A 24,031-nucleotide genomic window follows, 5' to 3' on the forward strand; every position below is an offset into this window, starting at 1 on the left:
ATGTTATTCTCCCAGGGGACCTTGCCCATCAGTTCCCTGAGGGAGTCAAAGTCTGCTTTTCTGAAGTCCAGGGTCTCTGTTCTACTGCTCTCCTTTCTTCCTTGTGTCAGGATCCTGAACTCAACCATCTCAGGGTCACTGCCTCCCAGGTTCCCATCCACTATTGCTTCCTCTACTATTTCTTCCCTGTTTGTGAGCAGCAGGTCAAGAAGAGCTTTTCCCCTAGTTGGTTCCTCCAGCACTTGCACCAGGAAATTGTCCCCTACACTTTCCAGAAACTTCCTGGATTGTCTGTGCACCGCTGTATTGCTCTCCCAGCAGATATCGGGGTGATTAAAGTCACCCATGAGAACCAGGGCCTGTGATCTAGCAACTTCTGTTAGTTGTTGGAAGAAAGCCTCGTCCACCTCACCCCCTGGTCTGGTGGTCTGTAGCAGACTCCCACCACAACATTACCCTTGTTGTTCAGACTTCTAAATTTAATCCAGAGACTCTCAGGTTTTTCTGCAGTTTCATACTGGAGCTCTGAGCAGTCATACTGCTCTCTTACATACAACGCAACTCCCCCACCTTTTCTGCCCTGCCTATCCTTCCTGAACAGTTTATATCCATCCATGACAGTACTCCAATCATGTGAGTTATCCCACCAAGTCTCTGTTATTCCAATTACATCATAATTCCCTGACTGTGCCAGGACTTCTAGTTCTCCCTGCTTGTTCCTCAGGCTTCTTGCATTTGTGTATAGACATGTAAGATAACTCACTGATCGTCCTGGTGTCCCAGAATGGGGCAGGAGCCCTCCTGTCTTGCACTCACCTACTTGTGCTTTCTCCCGATATCCCACTTCCCCACTTACCTCGGGGCTTTGGTCTCCTTCCCCCGGTGAACCTAGTTTATAGCCCTCCTCACTAGGTTAGCCAGCCTGCTTGCAAAGATGCCCTTCCCTCTCTTCGTGAGGTGGAGCCCGTCTCTGCCTAGCAATCCTTCTTCTTGGAAGACCATCCCATGGTCAAAGAATCCAAACCCTTCTCTCTGACACCATCTGCGTAGCCATTCATTGATTTCCACGATTTGACAGTCTCTACCCTGGCCTTTTCCTGCCACAGGGAGGATAGACGAGAACACCACTTGCGCCTCAAACTCCTTTATCCTTCTTCCAAGAGCCACGTAGTGTGCAGTGATACGCTCAAGGTCATTCTTGGCAGTATCATTGGTGCCCACGTGGAGAAGCAGGAAGGGGTAGCGATCCAAGGGCTTGATGAGTCTCGGCAGTCTCTCCGTCACATCGTGAATCCTAGCCCCTGGCAAGCAGCACACCTCTCGGTTTTCCCAGTCAGGGTGGCAGATAGATGACTCAGTCCCCCTGAGGAGAGAGTCCCCAACAACCACCACCCTCACCCTCCTCCTCTTGGGAGTGGTGGTCGTGGAACCCCCATCCCTAGGACGGTGCATCTCATGCCTTCCATTCAGTGGAGTCTCCTTCTGCTCTGTTCCCTCAGATGTATCATCCACTCCACTCTCTGCACTAGTACCTGCAGAGAGAACATGAAAACGGTTGCTCACCTGTATCTGTGTTTCTGGTACATGGATATTTCTGGTACTCTTTCCTCTTCTGGAAGTCACATGCCGCCGATTATCCTCGCTGGCCTTCTGTCCCCGCTGCGTAGCCTGCTCTGAATCTTCAGAACATTGTGCCCGCTGAAGCCGATCCTGACGTCTATCCAGGAAGTCCTCATTTTCTTTTATGGAACGCAGGGTTGATATTCGTTTCTCCAGACCTTGAATCTTCTCTTCCAATATGGAGATCAGCTTGCACTTTGTACAGACAAAGTCGCTTCTATCCTGTGGAAGGAAGACAAACATGGCGCATCCTGTGCAGGTCACAACAGCGGATCGCTCAGCATCCATAGTCTCTTCCTTCTGAGAGCTTCCTTACTTGTGGCAGACGCTACTCAGAGAAACCTGTGAGGGGGGGCCTCGGTAGGCTCTCTCCAGGCGAACTCCCAGGCAAACTCCTTCTGTTTGCCTCTCTGCTGTTCGCTGCTCAGCTGGTTCGCAGCTGACTGCCTTTTTATAACAGTCAGGCCCAGCTGGAACAAAGCACTCCCAAATCACACTGGTCAAACAAGCAATCAAGCACACGGTCAAACTGCCAAACTTTCTCCCAACAGACACCCAGATACTCACCAACGCAGTCCCCCTAATGCAGCACTTAGCGTACCTCTGCTCAGTCAGCTCCCAGGCATAGATGACCATAATGGTCCCTTCTGACCTTAAGTCTATGAATCTAGTCCGCACCTTCTGGGGGAAACAAAGTCCAACGTAAAATGGCAATGTTCTTAGAAAATGGTCTTCGGCCCCATCTCTGGGACTCATGGTCCTCACACCCTTTTCTCAGTGCCTTCGTCCCCTTCCCAGGGACAAGGACTCTCAGGCAGGCTACACTGTAACTGGGACCAAGCCGCCCAACCCAAATAGACAGATTTGCACTAGTTCTGCTTGAGCAAATGCACTAAAAACAATAGTGTGGGCAGCTCAGGATCTCAAGTTCACCCAGCCCCGTGGGCCTGAACTCAGGTGACTAGCCTGAGTCTCCACCAGAGCCACAATGTCCACGCTGCTATTTTTTAGCATGCTTGCCTGCATGAAGCTAGAGCAAGTCCGTCTACCCAGTCTGGGAGGCCCACTCCTAGCTGCAGTGTAGACATATCCTTCAAGCCGTCCTCTGAATCCTCTAATAAAAATCCTACACTAAAGGTATACAAACTTAAACCAATTTCTGCCCCCCTCACCTCCTCTGCTGCTCTATTCCTTCACTGAGCACCTTCCAGAGCTCTCATCTTGCAAGTTCAAATCCAGTCCTTTTATCAGGGCTTGCCACTGGAGCCTGCTCCATACCCAGAGGCTGCTTTATCTCTCTCTTGGCCTCTTGATAGACTCCCAGCACTCTCGCCACACTCCCCCTTCCCAACTTTTTGAGAGGATCCCAGGACTAATTTCTCCATGGGTTCTCTCCTCACAAGCTAGTCCCAGACAATGACTGCAGAGTTCTTTACTTTCTACCTACAGCTCCCTTTTCCATTCGGAACTTTCTTCAGTTATAATCACTACTCAGCTCCTCCCCCGCGGGGCTTCCTCTCTAATTAATGTTGGCACTCTCCCCCGTGCCCACTAGATAATGTAATTGGCCTCTCAGGCCCTCATTAACCCTTTCAGGGCCTGTGTGGGATCCACACTCCAACACAAAGCCCAGTAAGAATATGACTGATACAAATGATTTCCTAGGGATTTTTTAAAAGGCATTAGCCACTTTAATTAAAATAACAAATCATTAAGACAGCACATTTAAGTGCTCAAAAAAGTCAGGCAATTCTGAAATTAATTATAGTTATGCAATTCAAGCTCTGCCACCCTCATATATGCATTCCAATACAGCCTCTCATTCCGTTAGCATATATTATTTCTTAGACAATACGCTACCAAATCATAGGCCTTTGCCTAATTCACGGTGTATCTTTAGGGTTCACATTGAATGAAGCAGAGTTCTATAGGTGCCAAAGCAAAGGACTTAGCCTTTCCATATGGCTCACCCACAGCAGAAGGATTCTTGATTTTTCCCTGTACAAGGGAGCCTCCCCTGGCTTAAGGGAGAGGGCATCAATGGCACCTTTTATCCATTTGCGACAGAAGTGTTATTGCTGTAGCAGAGAATGGATGAGTGAAGCTGCTCAGCTTAACCCTAAATGAGCTAATAAGATTTCCTTTAAAGACAAAAAAAGTGTGGTGAGGTATTTAAGTTGCAAATCACTGCTGTCATGTACCAACAGTGGGGGAGGGGTGTCGTAGTCCTGGATGCAGGACAATGAGGTTCATTAACAGTGTGTGGGTCTTTAAGAGGACCCTTATGACTGACAGATCTTGGCTGTATCCATTCTGCATGGCACAGAACCTACTCCCAGACTAGACTCCTGGACATGCTTTGACTGAGGATGCTTAACTTAACTTTGTTAGAGCTGTAGATCACTACATGTATAGATCTCCAGCAAACAGGCTATGACTGCCTGCAAACACTAAGGAGGGCAAAAGATGGACAAACTAAGAGAGACATATCCTGACCTTTTCTAAAAATGTGTCTAAGCTGAAAAGTCTGGCAGAGTCCCAGGTCAGTAGAAATAATATCACAACCTGTCCTTGTATTTCAAAAATGGCAAAATAGGGATTGCGCATCTGGCTGGTGATAAAGCTTTCAGATACATACCTCTATCAAATAAGGACAGTAGAAGTACTTTAAACACTCTTATGCTTACATATTTTGGTTAAAATATATTTTAGCTCCTAGATGCTCTGTCATCATAACTGAATTGCTACCTTTAGAATTTAGTGCCAGATATCTTGTCATACCTTCTCAACTGTCATGGTCACCAAAACACTGGTAGTCCAAAGAAGCATCACAAAACCCCATCCAGTACCAATAATGGGGAGGGTCATAGTAGAAAGTACATATGAGAAACATAATGACACATCCTAAAATCAGCAAAATCTTGATAAGCAAAGAACAATTATGATTCCTCACACATCCACTAGGTTATAGACAATGTCCAAAATAAACAGATTGCAAAATCTATCAATCCTCACTGAGTTCCAAGAAGCAGGTAGGAGGTTACTATAAAGTCCACAGATGACATCTTAACATTCTTCATGTTCCTTGTTTATTGGGCTTCCTTTCTAGTCTTGGGTTTGGTTAGGGGGCACTGTGAAAGCTTAACGACATATGCCTATTTTTCTCACTGCATAGTCATGGTATCCTTTTTATTAAATGTTACATGCTTGTAATCTGAAATATCACTATCTGAAGTGGTGAGATCTCAGGTGAAGTGGAAGGACATTGTGAGATCACAGTGTCAGAGTTGATGCCTAGCAGTTTCATAGAATCATAGAATCTCAGGGTTGGAAGGGACCTCAGGAGGTCATCTAGTCCAACCCCCGCTTTACAAGAATCAAAATTATAAGAGCCAAATAGAAGATGCATTTTCCACATCTTCCTGGAACTGAAACATATGCATCTGCTCCACGGTAGGTGACTCCTGAGCAGTGCTCATCACTGGAGGCTGGGACTTCGGAGTGGATTCTGTTACAACAGAGATTACTGAGGAGTCAAAGATGGCATCGGAGGCTGAATTTCCAGTGATCGCATAATGTTCTGCGAAAGTGTGGGCAGAGGCCCAAGTTGCTGCTCTGCAGATTTCCAAGATCGGTCACATTCCTTAAATATATCCCTAAGTAGAAATTGACCTTGTGGAGTGCGTATGGACTCTGGAGAGAGGCAGAAGGTTGCACCCTTAATAACAGCGATTAATGCAACCAGAGATCCCTTTGGATAGCGTTTGAGCCGATATTGCACAGCGTTTGGATCTTTTTGCGAGTGAAAGGATGAGTTTAGGGGACTTCCTGAAGTTCTTAGACCTGCCCAAGTAGAATGCTAGAGCTTTTCTAACATCTTCCTTATGGAGAATTGCCTCCCTCATATCACAATGTGGTTTGGGATAAAAAACAGGAAGATGGATCTGATTCATATGGAAAGCGGAGGCAACTTTAGAGAGAAACTTGGGATGCAGCCTCAGAGTTACTTTGTCTTAAAAAACAAAACAAAACAAACAAAAAAAACCTGTACATGGTGGGTGTGCCATCAGGATTGCTATTTCTTCTATGCAGCTAGCTGAGCTGATGGCAATTAGAAATGTTGTCATCATGGACAGGTGTGAGAGAGCAAGTTGCCATGGACTCAAATGGCGATCTAGTCAAAGCCCTGAGATCTAGGTTAAGATCTCAGGCTGGAACAGGTGGTCTCACATGCAGGAAGAAATTCAAAATGCCCTCAAGGAATCTATGCATCAGCAGGTGAGCAAAAACAGAGTATCTGTCTACCTGGTGGTGAAAAGTCGTTTTCTCCACATGATGTAATCTAAGGGAGCTGAGTGAGAGTTTTGACCTCTTGAGGTCTAAAATGTAGTGTAAAATCAGACGGAGGGAAGATGAGGTTGAGTCTGTGTTTAGAATGACAACAAACTTGGAATCATTTCCATTTTTTAGGTAAGTACATCAACTAATCAACTTTTGGCTGTGTAGCAACATGTCTTTCAGCTCATGAGAGCATTCTGCCTCTAAGCCTTGGAACTACGAAGGAGCCAAGCCTGAAGATGGAGGACCCACAGGTTGGGGTGAGGGATCAGCCCATTGTTTTGAGAGACCGGGTAAGGAATGGGCTGAAGAGGAACCGGAGGACATATTGTCATCTGTGTCAAGTAAGGGAACTAGACTTCTTGTGGCCAGGAGGGGCAACCAGAATAACTCTTGCTTTGTCTTGTTGAATTTTCAACAGGACCTTGGATAGAAGAGGAAACTGGGAAAAGGCATGCAAGAGGTCCCCATCCCATAGGAGGATGAGGGCATCTCCCAGTAAAAGTGTCCCAAGGCCAGCCCTGGAGCAATAATGAGGACATTTCTTGTTCCGGTGACCAGCAAAGAGATCTGTAGTCAGGGTTCCCCAAAGAGTGAATACATCTCAAAGCACCTCTGACTTCAGTTCCCATTCGCGGTCATGAGAAAAATTCTGACTGAGACGATTGGCTGTCACATTCTGTATCCCTGGTAGACAGACAGCTGAAATGAGCACATTGTGATGATGCACCATTTCCAAAATTTGAATGCTTCTGTGCAGAGGAAGGGAGATCTGGCACCCCCTTGGTGATTTATTTAAATCATACAGGCCATATTGTCCATCATAACCTTTGTGTGGGTGTTCTTGAGGAAAGGCAGAAAGTGTGCACAGGTGTTCCTGACAGCCCTTACCTCCAAAAGAGTGATATGGATGGTAACTGTGGAAGGCAACTTGCCCTGAACCTTGTGGTTACGTAGGTGAACTCCCCAGCCTATTTGGGAGGCATCCATCCCAGGGCAGTGAGTCTGCGTAACGGGAGGAATGCTCTTGGTTGTACTGCATTAAGGTTGGCACTCATAAACTCCAGTCGTTGAAACGGGGTTAGAGTGCCACTACAATGGAGAGAACCTTCCAGAATACCCTGGGTGGAGCATTCTGTACTGATAATGGTCCTGCCCAAACCGTAGGAATCTCTGATATGATGGGTTAATCGAGATATGGAAGTAGACATCTTGTAGGTCAAGGACCGGAAATCAATCTCCTTGCTCTAGAATTGGAATAATTGCTGCTGGTGTGATCATCTTGAATGTCTGCACCTTTGCGTATTTGTTTAATGCTCTTAGATCTAGAATGGGCCTCCAACCTCCCTTCACCTTGGGGATCAGGAAATAATGAGAGTAAAACCCCTTGCTCCTGAGATGCACTGTGATTGCTCCTATGGCCCCTAGGCATAACCAGTGATATATTTCCTGGTGAAATAGGTTCTCGTGAGAAGGGTCCCTGAAGGGGCACAGGGAAGGAGGGTTGGAATGGGAGAGGGACATGAATTGAATGGCATAACCCTTCAAAATAATTTCCAGGACCCATCTGTTAGAAGTAATATTCTCCCAACTGCTGTGAAAGAGGCGACTTCTGAAGGGGCATGAGAGGTGTGCAGATGGCAGCTGATGTTGCAAAGTATAATTGTTCGGGCTCTCAACCAAACAGTCAAAAGTGCTTAGAAGAGGTGGTCAGAGGTTGTGGATTAAAGTGTGGATTGCTTCCATTTTGAGCCCTGGTTCTCTTATGCTGTGGCTTGTAACAGCATTGAGATGGTGAGTATTGAGCAGGCTGTGACCTATGCTGTAACAGAGAGCTATATCTTCTCTTCTGTCCTGCAGTGTAGATTTCCAGGGAGCATAATGTGGCCCGGGAATCCTTCAAAGTATGGAGAGAAGAATCTGTCTTCTCTGTGAAGAGTTTGGACCCTTCTGCAGCTCTTTGGGCAACCCAGAAAGGTGTAGCCAAGAAGCCCACCACATTACCACTGTCATGGAGACTGGGCGGGCCACTGTATCAGCTACATCCAGTGCTGTCTCTAGCACCAGTCTGGATACTAACTGACCCTCTATGAGAATGGCCTGAAACTGCTCCTTTTGTGTCTCTGGTAAATGTTCCAGAAAGGCATTGAGTTTTCCATAATTAATAAAATGATATTTGGCCATGACAGGTGGGTAATTTGCGACTCTAAACTGTAATGTCACAGACAAATATGCCGTCCTGCCAAGCCCGATCGTATGGAGTCGACTTGACCTGATGTTGCTTGATTCATGCATTAACCTCATCCACTATGATGGAGTTGGGTTGCAGATGTTGAAACAGGAAGTCTGCCTCTTTGGAAGGGATGTAAGGTTTGGTTTTGTTTTTGGCTCTCTTGCTGGCTGGTGTGATGAAGGCTGGTATCTGCCAGATGACTTTGGTAGGATCTAGAATCGCCTCATTAATTGGGAGGGCAATTCTTGGTGAGGAGGAGGTATGCAGAATATCCATCAACTTCTGATGTGTAACTGCCACCTCCAGTAGGGGAACCTGCAGCTCATCAACCACCCTCTTGATAAGATCCATCATGGGTGGTGGAGTTACCTCAGGGAGCCTGTACCATGATCAGGACCCTTGATTTTTAACATTGGACCACGATGAGCGGCCAGGGAAATGACTTTCTCCTGTCCCTGTCAGACTCATCACTGGGTAAGGGTGGTGCTGACTGGGGTATTGGTGGTACATGGCCCGGAGCCGAGAGCGATTCCAGGTGCCAGGATGTGGTTGGTACTGGGCCCCCATAATGGGAATTGTGGTTCTTCCCCAACTATCAAGTCTCCAGGGTAGTGAAGCTCATGCTGTATCATGGACTCACCTGGTACCGCAGAGGAGTGTCCGTGGTACTTTGTTGGTACCGATGATTGAGAAAGTGCAGAGCACTCCCTAAATGGGAGTTTTGTTGCGCCTGGTACCAGAAGTTCTCTCTGTGTGGCACTCTTTTAGAGACAGTACAGTAATTGTCTTTCTCCTTAGGTGGCGGCATGGTTGCCTAAGAGGCTGAGCCTCTGGCTTCTCCAGAGCTCATAGTGGAGGCCCCCTTCTGGTTACTATGCTTCAGAGCTGCCAGTGCCGTCGGTAACAAGGTGGCAGCACTGGGCAACGCCTCTGGCTGGCCAATGATTTGGAGTCCTTTTTACGAGCCTTTACAGGGAGAATCTGCTATTTTCCCACAACGTTACCCCCTTTAAAGTTTAAAGCTCTGGGGTCAGCACTGGAGTCCCCTGGAGAGTGAAGTGCCTTCTCCAAAAGGAGGAGTTTTAACTTCAGCTCCCAGTTCCTGCGAGACTGCAGTTTTAGCTGTGGCAGGGGAACACTTCTGTGGGACTCTCCCAGGCACCAGACACAAGTAAAGCGTCCGGCCATTAAAGGAATCAACTCCTTGCGGGAGACACACCTCTTGGAGCCAGGCATGCCCCTGGGTGGGGGGCTAATATCCTCTAGCAGTGAGGAATGCAGAAGAAAGGTCTTCTTTCCTCCTCCTCTTCTTTACCTCTTTATATTTTTTTGACTGAAAAAACTTAGTTTTCTAAATGCCTGGGGAGAGGGGGAATCCCCCACACACAGGGCAGGAAATGTAAACTAAAGTTTTTTCCGTTTACTTTTCTTTAATCCCAACGGCGTAAAAAGGAAACAATAACTATTAAGGAGAACAAAAGAAACAAGAACAACTACTACTTATGCTAATGACACAGAAAAGGAAGGGATGACTGCTTGTTCTCCAGGCCAAAGATGGTTGAGAAGGAACTGAGGGGGATGGGTCACCTGCACAGTGCTAGATGGCCTCGGAGCAGACCATGAGGGAGAGAGAACGCATGTGTGGGCTCAATGGACACATCTTACAATAAATTACTGCCAGAATACATATGACACATGATAAGCAGAAACTGCTCTGCTAATTAAAAAGGATACATACACCAAAAAATCTTCAACTATGAGGTGCACTCTATCTGAAATCTTACATAAATTAATAAGAAAAAGGAAATCAATAAAAATCTACTCCAAATATATACAGACAATCATATTATCAAAGGTTGTCTGAGCTGTAAGAGTTTTTTCATTAAAGTAAATGTCTTATGGAGTATTACATTCAAATGCTTAACCTATGAGGTATTGATGCAATTGATACAGGAAAATTACAGAGTAGAGATTTTGATATTATTGTTTTCTCACCTGTTATTTTATGACCTAATTAAGTCTTGAAACAAAGCTTTGGGAACCAGGAATATCCATTTCCTGCACAGAAATTCCTTGCTGCTTTTTCACTGTTATTGTAGGTTTTACAACAAAGACACCTTGGGTTTTAAATTAAACGTCAGCTCTTATAAGACTTTGGGATACTGAAGTGTTTGACTGTCCTTGGAGAAAACTTGATAACTCAGCTACTAGCGATATTTGTAGCTAGTTGACGCTGAGCAAATCAAACCAACAGATCACTATTTAGCAGATGGCTGGACCACAGTGTTCTCAAAAGATTTAAAAACACTAGTTGTTAGAGCTCATTCATGTTTGAACAGTAAATTTAATACAAATATTTTCTAATTTTTGCCATGTATCAAAGACACTTCCCGAGTGTTTAGGGGTTTTTTTCCTGGTAATAATGTAATCTGGGTGGCTACCCTTTGAAGAATAAGATCTCTTACTAAGAGTAGATGAACAGTTCACTGTCTCTGACTTCTGCTAAGATTTAAACACTCAGAGCCCTCCTGAAAAAGCTATGGAAAGCATTATTTTTACAGTCAATTCTATTCATATTTCACATGGTTTCTTTTATGTCTCTTCCCCATTTCATTATAAAGGACAGGATGATTCAATTTTATTGGTGTCTGCTGCTTACTCCTCTCCTGAATTCACAAAGCCTGATTTGTATTTACACTAAGACCCCTTTACAGGTCCAGAGTAGTGTAAAGGGGCTTTACAGTGAGTATAACTTTAATTTACCTCCACTTAAATTCCCTTTATACCACCAGAGCACTAAAAGGGGTCTTAGTGTGAATAAGAATCAGGCCCATCACATTATCTGTGACACTATCTTCAGCATAAATTGCAATGTCACAAACAGACCATGACTAAGTGCGGGACCAATCTGTTTAAGATCTGGCATGTTTTACCAGGCTTTTCTGCTGCAAACAATGCAACTGAGGCAACCTCCACTGGTCTGATCCCTATCATCATTATAGTGGAGATCTAACAGAGATACAGCAGTCAATCATAGTCTAATCCTTCCCACTAGAGCAGGCACCTAGGGACCTTAGTAAAAGTGTAATTTTCAGAATCACTTCTCATAGTAGAATTGTACTTCAGTAGATATGGGGGAGGAGAATTACAGGACAGAAGTTATTATGGAGAGACGGTGGTCTGGTATAAATAGCTCTCTGATATCACCAGCTTTTCCGCCAAAGGAAATGTTTTGGAACAATATATTCATAACATGAGATTTTTTTTAAATCAGAGATTTTTCACTCTTGGAAAAAAATGTCTAAAATGCCAGATTTGGTTTATTTTGTCACTTCAACAAGTAGTAGACTTGACTATTCCTAGAATATTTAGTAGGCTCTTTTTGGACTTATTCTCTAGTTTTCTAAACTGACTCCATGAGCCAAAAAAGACTTCAGGGGACCTGGATAGGACTCGCCTGGGGCTTATAAAATCCATTGCAGCATAGAAGCCTGCCAGATCCAGTCAATTAGCATTTATAAATGTATTAAGGAGAAGAGAGCTTATAATTTCCAAGAGTAAAATGTTGGCCCCACTGAAGTCAATAGTAAAACTCCCTTTCTCTTAAGTAGGGCCAGGATTTCTTTACCCCAGTTCTCTGTGAAGTTCACATATCTCTGACCTGCAAGGCTGAGAAAAATACAGTTGCTCAGTAGCCAGAGATAAATACAAGTGCTTTCTGGGTAAGTCAAAGGGTTACATTTCCTGACCACTGGAAAGGTTCATCAAAGGAGACTGGGGATGGTCTGAGTGTGCCAGGAGGCACAGCAGTATTCAGATGACAATAGGAAGGGAGACAGGCCAGAACTGACCTGCCTCAGGTATACAGTGAGGAGAAAGACGGAATAGAGCAATAGAACTGGGCTGTTACCCAGAGGAAGGGGTAGAAAGAGGAGGGAAGGAGCAGAAAAATAGAACTAAGCACTAGTCAGAGGGGAGGGACCTTGCTGATGACAACCACAGAAGCAATGTCATTGCAGAATAAGAGATGGAACCATGCAAGGAATGCACTGCCATGCAAACTTAATCAGAAGTCTGCAGAGACAGAGAGGGACAAGACTGGGCCTGGAGTTTCCAACTACATTCAGGTAGTCAAAAGCTTCTCTCTCCCAAAAAAGTCTCCAACAGTTGCTTCCAGCCAAGCAAGAGTAGGCTGCTGTAGCAATTTTAGAGCCTTACATAGTTTTAGCTATTAGAATTTTTACTTTAATTTGGGGAAAATAAATCATTGTATGGTCCCTCAGCTATGACTCAGACTCAGACTGGTGATGACCATAGTATTTTAGTTTATATTAAAGCAGTGACAAAACGTTCCACATAAAATCAAGTGAAATTAAAACACATTAAAATCAAGAGACTAAAAATGAGAAACCCCCAGCACAATAATCTAAGCAAAACAAGGAAAATCTGAAGAAATCCTCTTAGACAAACATAGCAAAATAAGCAACAAAATTTTGTTTTAAAATCATTTGGGAGAACGAGACCACAGAGTGCAAACAGGGGCAACTGCATATCTTGTTGGACACCAGCTTGGACGTCTTAGCTGACCAGAAACTAGCAATCAGATTTTTCCATTCCCCGCCCGGTCCTGTGCCCTTCTCTGTAGGCTGACACCTGGAACAACAACTCTGGTGTTTCTGACCTCTGAAGGCACAAAATGAACAGAGCTAAAACTCTTGCAAAGTTTATAAGCCCTACAGTATGGGCCAGGATTCCTACTAAGAGCATGTGATACACAGAAGTAAGACTGCAGTCAGAACTTCTGCTTAGAGCTTTGAACTGCAGTACAGTTTCTAGTATAGCTTCTGTGCGCTCCCTATCCTAGTGCACTCACTCACTGTCACCCACCGAATGGTTGGGCTCCCGAGGCAGCCTCACTACTCCTGTATATTCTTACAACTCCATTCAGTTATCTGAACTATTCTGTCCAGATAATCAAGCTAGAAAGATACAAACTCAGGAGCTCTTTAATGGTTAGATGTTTACCCTACATACATTATCTGAACATGTGAGAATATAGAGCCAGATTCTGCTCTCAGTTACATTGACTCACTATTTTTCCTGCTAACTTAATAAAACACAGAAGATTAGTTTAGATTCAATGAGCGTTTCATACCTTTGGATACTTCTTGCCCTTCTGCTTTGTTGGATCTTTAGCAGGATCATATGGAGCAACACCAGCATACAGATATTTTTGTTCCCTGTTTTCTTGAACAGCTTTCTGCGTAGGACCCTGTCTTCCATCCTCCCTTTCACACCTATGATCTGCTATAAAATAAAAAAACTATTTCATTCTCTTAGAACTTATTTCACTGTTCTTCTGGAGAAAAAAAAAACTAATTCAGCTAGCAATAATCTCAGTGTGAAAAACTAAACAGAACTGGAAGCTGAAATTAATGCAAAATATGTCTTTGAAATAAAGTGACATCCAAGTAATCAAGGTTGCACGTATCAATAACTCCAAAATTATGCATACTACTCTTCCGCTCAGTTCAGCCCCTTTAATACAAGTTCTGTGTGTGAATCCACTTAACTTATATTACAATGCCCCAGAATTGCAGTGCGCTGCAAATTCTGGTATTGAAAATATGAAAAACAACACTGTATTAGTCAAAGAAAAGCTGCAGGGTTTTGGTAACTAGATAGGGGAGAATTGTAATTTTTCGCATCCAAGAAGGTGGGGGAATTATTTTGGAACCCAGGAGATAGCTGAGGAGGAAGGGATGCACCTCTTCTTTCCTTGTCCCCCAAACGTAGAGGTAACTTAAAACATATAGAGCGGGCGTTTGAATTTTCACTCCAGCACAACAAGCTTCCTCGTTGTATTCCATCCCAGTGTCTACTTTTGCCTCCCAAACCTGACACACAAACACATTAGCTTGATGTTTCTGTTAAAATAATCAGCAGTAAAATAGTTAATGTTGACATTTAAATTATCATCGGATATCACAGTTATTGCTTCACTGAGATGAATGGGAAAGTTCATAGTCTTTCAGGATATCCACAGACTAAGGCAGATATGATTACATTGGTTTACATCTACTTCATATTTAGAAAATTTCCATTGCAGTCATATGGGATACTGTACATGTTGGTATCACGTTGGGGTGGATCCTGTACCCCTGGAGGAGTAAGAATGGAACACTGAATTTCAGTTGGATTTGGGCTCTTACGTCTCTTTTGAAAATCCCATCTTTAAAACATCACATGTAGAACTGGGGGAAAAATTTCAGCTGAAACTTTTTTTGTGGGGAGGGAAGCAGGCGGGAAGAGGAGGGCAAAAAAATGGCCAATATCAAATGTTTTGCCACATTGTTTATGTGAAAAACAAAAACCACTAAAATGTCAAAACAAAAAACATTTAGAAATTCCATTTTAAAATTTCCTTCTTTTTTTTGTAAATGTAAAACATTAAAAAGCTCTCAAAATCAATACAAAATATTTCATTTGGGATCTAACAAAATGTTTTGTTCAACCCTAATTCCCCCCCCCCCCCCCCCAGAATTGCTTGTGAACCAAAACATGTTTTATTTGTAGGGCACTAAACACATGAAATAAATAACTAGGCTGAAACAAACAAAATTAAACATACATATCTAATAAAATCTGCTCTTTGTAAGTAAAGTTCAGTTCAGTCGTGAAATTCTAACTCTTAAAAAAAACAGCAGGCATAAATTGGATTAAATGAGGATCAAAACCTTCTGTATGATGAAGCTACAAAAAGGTGAAAAGAAACGTGTTTTACAAAACAGAGTAGCACAATTATCAATTATTTAAAAGTGAAAACTACTGCAATAAATGCTAGGAATAACATTTCCTGAAGCACTACATAATGCAGAATTGTTTTATTCATGTGGAAGATTTTCCCCTCACTCAATAACTGTCACCCACTCGCAATTATGATGCTCATGGGACATTGGGTTTGTTTGCGCTTGTGAAATATACATATTTATAAACCACCACAGAACCATGAAAAAGTTAAAGAGCTTAAAAAGTCAGTAACTGCTTGAAAGAATGACCAAAATCTATAGGATTGTGATTACACTCTATAAAATGGTAACAGCTCATGTTTCTCATTCTGACTGCCTTGTGTTTGGAAAAGGTCAGTCAGGCCTAAGTATTATAACTAGTGCCTTTGAAATTTCCTTTTCCATCCAGAGAGCAGTTACATCAGATCAAGGAAGGAGGAAACATGGTAACAGGCTTAGAAGTGTGTTAATTCAACCACGAAGAAAGTCATTGAGTTTGACTTCATATTTTGGTAATAAACAGTTGCAGATTCCAGAGAATAAAAGAAATATACTGAGCTAGTAACAATTTCATTGCATGGTTTTCTGAACCAATTCTAATAGCAGTGCTGGGTTCAAATATATATGTAAGCCAGAACAATGATTACTTAGAATTTTGGGGTCAGGAACTGTCTTTTTGTTCTGTGTACAACACCTACCACAATGGGATCCTGGTCCATGATTACAGCAATACAAGCAAATAATAATTCAGTGAACAAATATTAGTCCTTCTCTATCTAGGCTCCTAGTTCAAATTTTGGACAGGTCAGGTTAAAAAAAAAAGTTCATATTGAACATGGGAACATTTTTCATTCAAATTTTCACAAAATAGCCATCCCTCTTCTCAATGAAAAAATTCTAAATTTACATTTTTTTTTTACTGGCGCTAATATTTTATCCTTTTGGGCCCTGGCCCCAGTTCAGCTAAACTCTCTAGAATGTGAGAAATGTGAGGAGTCTTAAAAGGAAGCATGTGAGTAAGGACTCCAGTTGGCATGCATACACTTAAAGTTAGTTGAGTGCTAAAGTGCTTTGCTCAACTGGCCCTTTAAAAGGATTTCCAACTACTAACTGTACTTATTTATTTAGGAAGTCGGAGAAGGGAATCACAGTTATACCTAATGGTTAAGAAAAAGAGCAAACATCTGATGGAGCTACAGGCAGAGTATTAAATAACTTTAACAGCTGCAAATTCCAGGGCAACCGAGGGACACAGTCTTGGTATCCACTTTGGACCTTTCTCCACCATCCTTTTAGTCTGTTGCCTGAGCAGGTGCTGTGCCAACCGAAAACAAATCACTTCTGCAGTTTTGTTTTAATTCTCTCTTGCAGGAGGTACTGGATTCCACTGCCCTGCCAGTACCTCCAAGACATAGAACACAACTGAGGGAATCTCTGGAAGGTGGGGGCTAGTCCCGCAGCAGCTATCCATCAGCTCTGATTCCGTCCCCTACAGTTACAGTGGCAACACTGAGGCTATATCTACTCTACAAACACTACAGTGGCACAGCTTCAGCCACACTGCTATAGCACTGTAATGAAGACACTTGCTATAGTAAGGGAAGGTATTTTTCTGTTAATCTAGCAACTCCACCCTCTCAAGATGCAGTAGCTAGGCTTAGCAGGGCCTATAGTATTTCATATTCCTGAGTGATGTAGCTAGATTGACCCAAGTTTTAGGCATAGATCAGGTTGGATGATCTGTGGAGCTAGCTCTGAAAGAGAAAGGCCAAATACTGAACTTTCTGACGTTGCATGTCAGGGCCGAAGCTAAGAGAATCTCAGTATTCCGGCTGCACCAGTGGTCAAAACAATAGCGAGGTCATACAGAGAAATGCTGTACGTCTATTCCATACCATAGATGAGCTCTCCACAAGGCATCAGAGAAGGTGAAAATGTGTATATGTTTGAAGCTTGCACAACACAAATCCACATCATGCAAAATTAGCATAGGAGCTGAGGACTGACTTTGTTGGCTACTTCCCAAAACCCAGTAGCCGCACATAGCAAGGCTGCACGTGTGTTCTGAATTAGAAAGATGTGTGGAGGTTGTGAATGCTGTTTCCAACCTCTGCTGTGTTTCAGAGAGTCTCACGCAAGCAACATTTTGTTTCCCAGCACTTGACTCTCCAAAACAGCAGCTGTACATAGTTGCCTTTCAATTTTTTTTAGATATAGTGTAACTCAACAAAATGAATATGACTGAACTAAATAATCAAAGATATCACTGACAACTCAGATTTTTGATGGAAGTCTAGGGAACACATTTTTATCATGATGTGCAAGGGGTATATCTACAACTCCTTTATAACATCTTGCTGATCATCGAGTACATGTCCTACAGTTTTCAGAGTGGTAGCCGTGTTAGTCTGTATCAGCAAAAACAATGAGGAGTTAGTCTCTAAGGTGCCACAAGGACTCCTCGTTGTTTTTATGTCCTACGGTGTTAAGTAGGACGTCGGAGAGAATGCTATTGATTTGCAATGGACGCTGGGTAAAACAGACTTGTGGAGTAATGTTTACTTACTGCATCATCTCCCTTCCACTGTATCTGGTCTTTGAGTGGGTGTTGAGAGAACGAGAGCGAAAGCAGACTTCACCCTATTATTCCTCCCACCAGACTCAATAGCAGCCCTGTGCTCAGGAGCATGCAGGATGTGTTCCATCTGTGTGCCCCTATATGACAGGAAGGGGTCTTGCTCCCTCTATCCCACTTTCACCCTGAAATTGGCTAAGCACACATTGGGGTTGGGGCAGGCTGCACCATTCAAAGGGATGTGCACTCCTCCTGCTCACAAAGGACCTGAAAGAGAGATTATATCTCCCCCACCCAGAGTTTCCTGGCGATGATGAAGCTCAACACTGCCAACAACATGGAACAGCCCCATATTGGCACAATCTGGTCTCTAGTTTATGAGACCCATTTTAAATCCAGGAACCCCAAAGTTTAAATATATAATTGACTTGATATGTTAGAAAATGACCATTTTGAAATGTCTACGTTTATTTTAGGAGTTTGGATGCAGATGGTAGAAAATAACTAACTATCACTCCCTCAAAATGTGTAAAAAAATTCTTACATGCTATATTCTATCAACTCTGGCATGCCCATAAATGGAGAGAATGACATTTACACATCAAGTGTGGAACAGGCAAAGGGCAAGCACCTCTTCCCTCACATTTAGAAAGTTCAGTTGAAGTACACCATCGCTAAGGTTAGTCACACACAATTTTACATTTAAGTTCTCTTCATGTTGTTCAGTTACAAAAAGAAAATAACGTGCAAGGCTGAGATGCTAGGTCATGCAGCCAAACAAAGACAATTGTACAAAATAATAAAAAAGACAAACCCATATAGTTCTTGAGATTTAAAATTCACAGAAATGGCTCTAAGTACCTTTGGTATCAACTAAAACCAGTCACAAAAGAGACTGAGCAGCAAATGTTTCTCACCCCAAAGTAAGAGAATAAGAGACCAAAGATTAAACCAACTCAGCTCAACCCTTTTAAGCATTTGAGTGACTAAATTTTACCTTACACAAGTACCAATCCTTATAATGGCCAGGCATCTGCAGAAACCAGGCTAAAAACATGGGCTTCGTAGCATGCTCTGAAGATCACTCAGATTTGTAGGGCAATGACCATTTGTATGACCTTTAAGTAAAATAGAAGAGGACAGAAAAGGAAGGCCCAAACAAAGAAGTGGCACCACTCTACCAAAATCAGCATCTGCTCCAATAACTGGCGTGTAGGATGATTGACTGTATAGATCCAACCTTGGGGAAATATGCAGACACCTGCTTGATCCAGTGTCCATTGAAATCAGTGGAAAGACTTCTATTTGTTTCAATGGGCATTAGATTAGGCCCCAAAAGTGCCAAGTCAGAACACTGTAGAAGAGTTGTTGGGAACCACACATGAATGCAGAATACTTGCAAGAGATTAAATAGCAGTAACAACTATGACAGGAGGTAGGTCTGCGAGGAACTAGTTCCTTAGAGCAGGAACCATCCTTTTTAAGTATTTGGAAAGCACTTAAAACATAGTGGGTGTTACTGCCAATAAATAAATAGATAAATAGTGAGTCCCAGACAGCTTTCCTGAATTGGGCATCAGATCTGGCTGCCAAATTCAGAAAATAGTTCTGGAATCTACTATGAATGTTACATACCTCCTCTGTCTCCTTCAAATATGCAATAGTCTGACCACCAATAGTCTGGCCCATTGCACCAAGCTACCTACCATCCAGTATGTCATAGAGAAGCTAGTAAAGCCACTTTCTAGTTCTTCTAGCCAAAGCCAATCTGGTCATATCAGGCTATGGAATGGAAACAGCGTTAGTGGCACTGAAGGACAATTTCCTTCTGTCAATAGCTGGAGGGCCGAGAACCATTCTCTTTCTCCTGAGCCTCTCTGCAACATACCACACAGCTGATCACGAGATACTGCTATCCTGGCTAAGAGATGCAGCAGCAATCCAGGGAAATGTACAAAAGAGGTTTTGAGATCTAACTGTACTGACACACTCAGAGGACAATTCAGTTTATAGGGGCATAAAGCTGTCAGCCCTGGAGTAACTACAGATAGTACAAAAGTACAGCGATGGACATCCTCAGCTACACGGGCTACTGTGAGCACATCACACATGTCCTCCACTCAGTACACTGGCTCCCTGTAAGCTATCATCAAATTCAGAAAAAGAACTACCACCAAAATTTCTCCAGTTTACATCTGTGCATAGGTCCACCTCTCAAGGCTTCAATTACATCAGGGCCAGAAAAAGCTTTTGTTGACATGCTGCAGACTATGCTACCATCTTTCAGTATGCAGGGCAGGTAGACTGTCTGAATAAAAGCACATTGCCCACTGAGACATGAGTGAGACCAACATAGAGCAATAAAAAGCATGTGAGCCAATGGCGTTAGAAGGGAATGAAATGAAATATCATTTGCAATGTGAAGTAGTGGGTATGAGGTAAATCAAAGCTTGTGTGAGCGCGTGGATGACTGATGAGTTTAATCATTTGTACTGGATATGTAAAGTGATTTTATTTATTTATAAGTGCTCCCCTGCTTGTCACTTTTTGGTATTATCAAATGCTCAAGATTTTTGGGCAATAAACAACTGCTGTGTGAATGGCAGGACAGTGGTTCTTCGAATCACCTAACAAATGAAAGCTTTGTATAATATGAAAGAGAGACAGGGGGAGCATTCATAATATAAAACACTAACACAGAGGAGGAACCCATTCTCCAGGCCTTCAGGTAACAGCACCCACCCCTTAAATTCGCATATAACAAGAAACCTATACTCCATTTCCTGGCCTGAAATGTGTCAAAGATGAACGAGGACCCCTCCACTGGTACAGAGGTTTACACATTTATTTGTAACTTAAGATTTAAAGTGGACTCACTAAGGAGTAAGGTACTACTGCATGTGAGTAAATATCAGAATCTAGCCCTAAGAAAATATTTCAAACAATGGAAAGTACATAAAGGTTACTTATTTGTAACCAGAGTTCTTCAAAATGGTTCTGCATATTCACACTTATGGGTACTGTGCTGTCTTGTGATGACTTATGGTAAAACCTTCTCCTAGCAGTATCCATTAGAGCACTCTCTCGCCACCAGCCCCTTCCTGTTCAGGATTTCTGAACATCCTGAGAGCGAGGATACAGAGTGGAGTTCCTTCTACCACCTCAGTTCCTTCCACTGCAATGTCAGGGAACAAAAAGCAATTAGACTCTGACAAAGACAGGAAGATGAGCAGGGAGTAGGACTATGAAGAGCCATCTTGAAGAACGCGAGTTACAAGTAACCTTCTTTTCCTGTTCAAGTGGCTCTACATATTCCCACTTATGGGACAGACTCATAAACAGTGCTGAAAATAACCTGGAGGTGGGGACAGAGTCCTAACTCAAAAGAGACTGAGGCACCACTCTACCAAAAGCAGCATCTGCTCTAGAGGCCAAGTCCAAAGCACAATGCTTACTGAAAATGTGAACAGAATTCCAGCTAACAGCTTTGCAAATCTCTACAGCAGGGACTTGTTTAAGGGAAGCAAGAGAGGTTGCCACAGATCTAGTGAAATGTGGACATATTGTCCCTCGGAGAGGAGTCTCTGCCAAAGAATAAAACATTCAATAATGCATTATTTAATGCACCTAGAAATGGTCTAGGAAGAAACTATATTCCACGCAATTTTTAGCATACAAACAAACAATATGGATGATTTACAAAACCTTTTAGTTCTGTGTAATAAGCAACAAGGATTCTTCTTTCATCCAAAGTAAGTAAAGCTGAATCAACCTTATTAGAATGTGGTTTTGAAAAACAAAACCCATCAAATCAATGGACTGATTGACATGAAAATCAGAAATCCACCTTTGGCAAAAACCTGGGTTCAGTCTAAAGAACCACTTATGTTTATGAAAAATGATGAATGGTGGATCAGTCACAAGAGCATTTAGCACACTTACCTTTCTGGCAGATGGCATATCAATAAAAGTCATTTTAATAGATAAACAACACAAGGAACACTCAGCAGAAGATTCAAAGGGTGGTTTCATCAGCATGGCTAGAACCAAATTGAGATCCCAAGAGGGACAGGATTTCTCAAATGATTATACATATTAAATAAGCCCTTCATAAACCTCTTAAATTGTATTAAGCACAGTAATCTACCAGCAATTAAGGTATGATGGGCAGAAATGGTTCCCAAATGAACCCTTAATGATGAATTAGATAACATCACTTCATATTTTAAAAAGATCAGATATTCTCTAGACTATAGGGTGTGGATGCTGAAGCAGGAAAGATGCCCTTCCCAGTCATCCAAGTCACAAATCTGGTCCATTTTGATTTGTAATGTTGTCTGGTAGACAGATTCCAATTAGAGACAATCAATCACCCAAGCCATCAGATGGAGGGCTTGCAGGTTGGAATGAAGAAACCTCCCTTCCTGTTCAGACAACAGACCTGTGACAGAGGAAGACACACGAAGACTCTGCCAGACAGTTGGAAGAGACAGTATACAATTGCTGGTGTGGCCAGGCTGGGGCAATGATAATCATCCTCGCCATGTCCTGACGTATCTTCCTTGCCACATTCTGGATCAATGGAAAGGGGATAAAATCATACTGCAGGCTCCTTCCCCACTGCAGTAGGAAGGCATCTGACAAAGACTGGATGTCCCTGCTGCCTCTGAAGCAGAAGAGGCAACACTTCTTGTTGCACATTATTGCAAACAGGTCCATGTCTGGTCGACTCCTTCTGGCAAATATGTGGTAAACCAATTAATCCTTCAACGATCACTCATGTTTCTGAGACATGTCTCTGCTGAGACAGTCTGCAGTCAAACTGCTCTCTCCCAGCAAATGCAGGGTCACTGGAAACACATAGTGGAGGATGCACCAATCCCATAACCTTATTGCTTCTGCACAAAGACGAGGAAAGTGAACACACACACCCAGCTTGGTGACACAGTACATTGAAGTAGTATTGTCCATTACTACTTATTCCATCCTTCCATTCATGTGAGAAAAGAATGATCTGAGGGCTACACAAATGGCTCTCAACTCCAACACACTGATGTGCAGAATCTTTTCCTGATGAGACCAATGTCCTTGATGCGCCTGATGATTCAGATGTGTCTCCACAATCACTGTTTGGCGCATCTGAAGTTAACATCACCAATGCTGCCAGAGCCTCAAACTGGACACTTTTGAAGACATTTGTTCTCTTAAATTACTACTCCAGTGAAAGTAAGATGTTTGGAGGTATGGTGACCCACAAGTGCAAATTGTTCCAGACTTGGACAGTAAACCTGAGACATCCAGTGCTGCATAAGCCTCATTGGGCAAAAGGAGTTACATAGGTAGTGGCCACCATGAGATCAAGGAAAAAAAAGATTACTTTTCAAGTCAGACACTCCCCAGCATTGAGAATAAGCTGCTTCAACCTCAGAAACCTGTCCCCCAGCAGAAAGGCTCTTTCTTCCACTGAGTCCAGTGTGGCACCTATGAACACAATTCTTTGAGTTAAGCATTGATTTGATATTGCTTGATTGATTTAATTGTATAGAAGACCCAGGTCCAAGAATAGATGGATTGTAACTGCAATATGACTTAACAGGTCTTCAGGCGCAGCAACCTTCATTAACCAGTCATCCTAATAAGGGTAAACAAAAATACCTTGCCCTCTCAGATGAGCCACTACCACAAAGAGGCATTTTGTGGAAACTCTGGGCACTGTTGAGAGGCCAAATGGCAGCACCTCGTATTGGAAATGGCATCCTGCCACCACTAAATGAACGTATGTGAGGAAAGCAACTGTCATTCTGGGGTGCAATCCTAACCAGTAAGAGGTTGTCACTGCTTGCCCTGTAACCCTGGATGCCTCACAATGCTTTGCTGTTGTAGGTCCTAACCTGGGCCACTCACAAACAGACTACCAGCATGCAAGTCACACCCTGAGTGTCTGTGTAGAGCTACAGCCCTAATCCAGCAGCTCTGACCCAAGCAGCCTGTCAGCAAAAGCACCATTTACACTCTGGCTTCCACCAACCTTTGTTATGACTCCAACACATTACCAGTCCCAGATTTTCCCAGAACATGTGTTCTGCACTGTCCAGAACTCTAGTGGACAGTTCAGATATTAAGATCCATTGCCACTGTAAGGAGTCAATAGTCAACAGTGGTAACTCCAGTTAAAGTTGCAAAAACAGTTCCATTTAAACACAACACTGGATTGGTTTAGATTAAAGATAAAACAAGTTTATTAACAAAAAGAAGATATACTTGAATTCATTTAAAATCCTAAATTAGAAATGGTTACAAGCAAATGCAAGTGAAAACATGCATCTAAAAGTCTAAAACTTAACCTAGCAAATTCTGGTTCAAGGCTTTGTTCAAGATGGCCTCTCTCACCCATAGTCTTCCAGAAAGATAGTGACTGACCTTGGTCAGGATCTCTCCAAGAGGTCTAAAAGTGTTGGTGTGTTTGTCTTCTTAGGT

At 42.9% G+C, this 24,031-nt stretch overlaps 1 protein-coding gene across 3 annotated transcripts in view; it reads right to left on the reverse strand.

Annotated features, from left to right (window-relative positions):
• The window catches only part of SPAG16 (sperm associated antigen 16), a 738,799-nt gene that overhangs the window by 658,440 nt on the left and 56,328 nt on the right, over positions 1 to 24,031 (reverse strand). For all 3 annotated transcript variants that reach the window (XM_039494401.1, XM_039494402.1, XM_039494403.1), the window contains exon 9: positions 13,347 to 13,498. In XM_039494401.1, coding sequence (XP_039350335.1) covers positions 13,347 to 13,498 — 152 coding nt within the window. The remainder of the gene's footprint in view (positions 1 to 13,346; positions 13,499 to 24,031) is intronic.

Source organism: Mauremys reevesii, linkage group 11, assembly GCF_016161935.1.
Source record: "Mauremys reevesii isolate NIE-2019 linkage group 11, ASM1616193v1, whole genome shotgun sequence".
Classification (NCBI taxonomy): domain Eukaryota; kingdom Metazoa; phylum Chordata; order Testudines; family Geoemydidae; genus Mauremys; species Mauremys reevesii.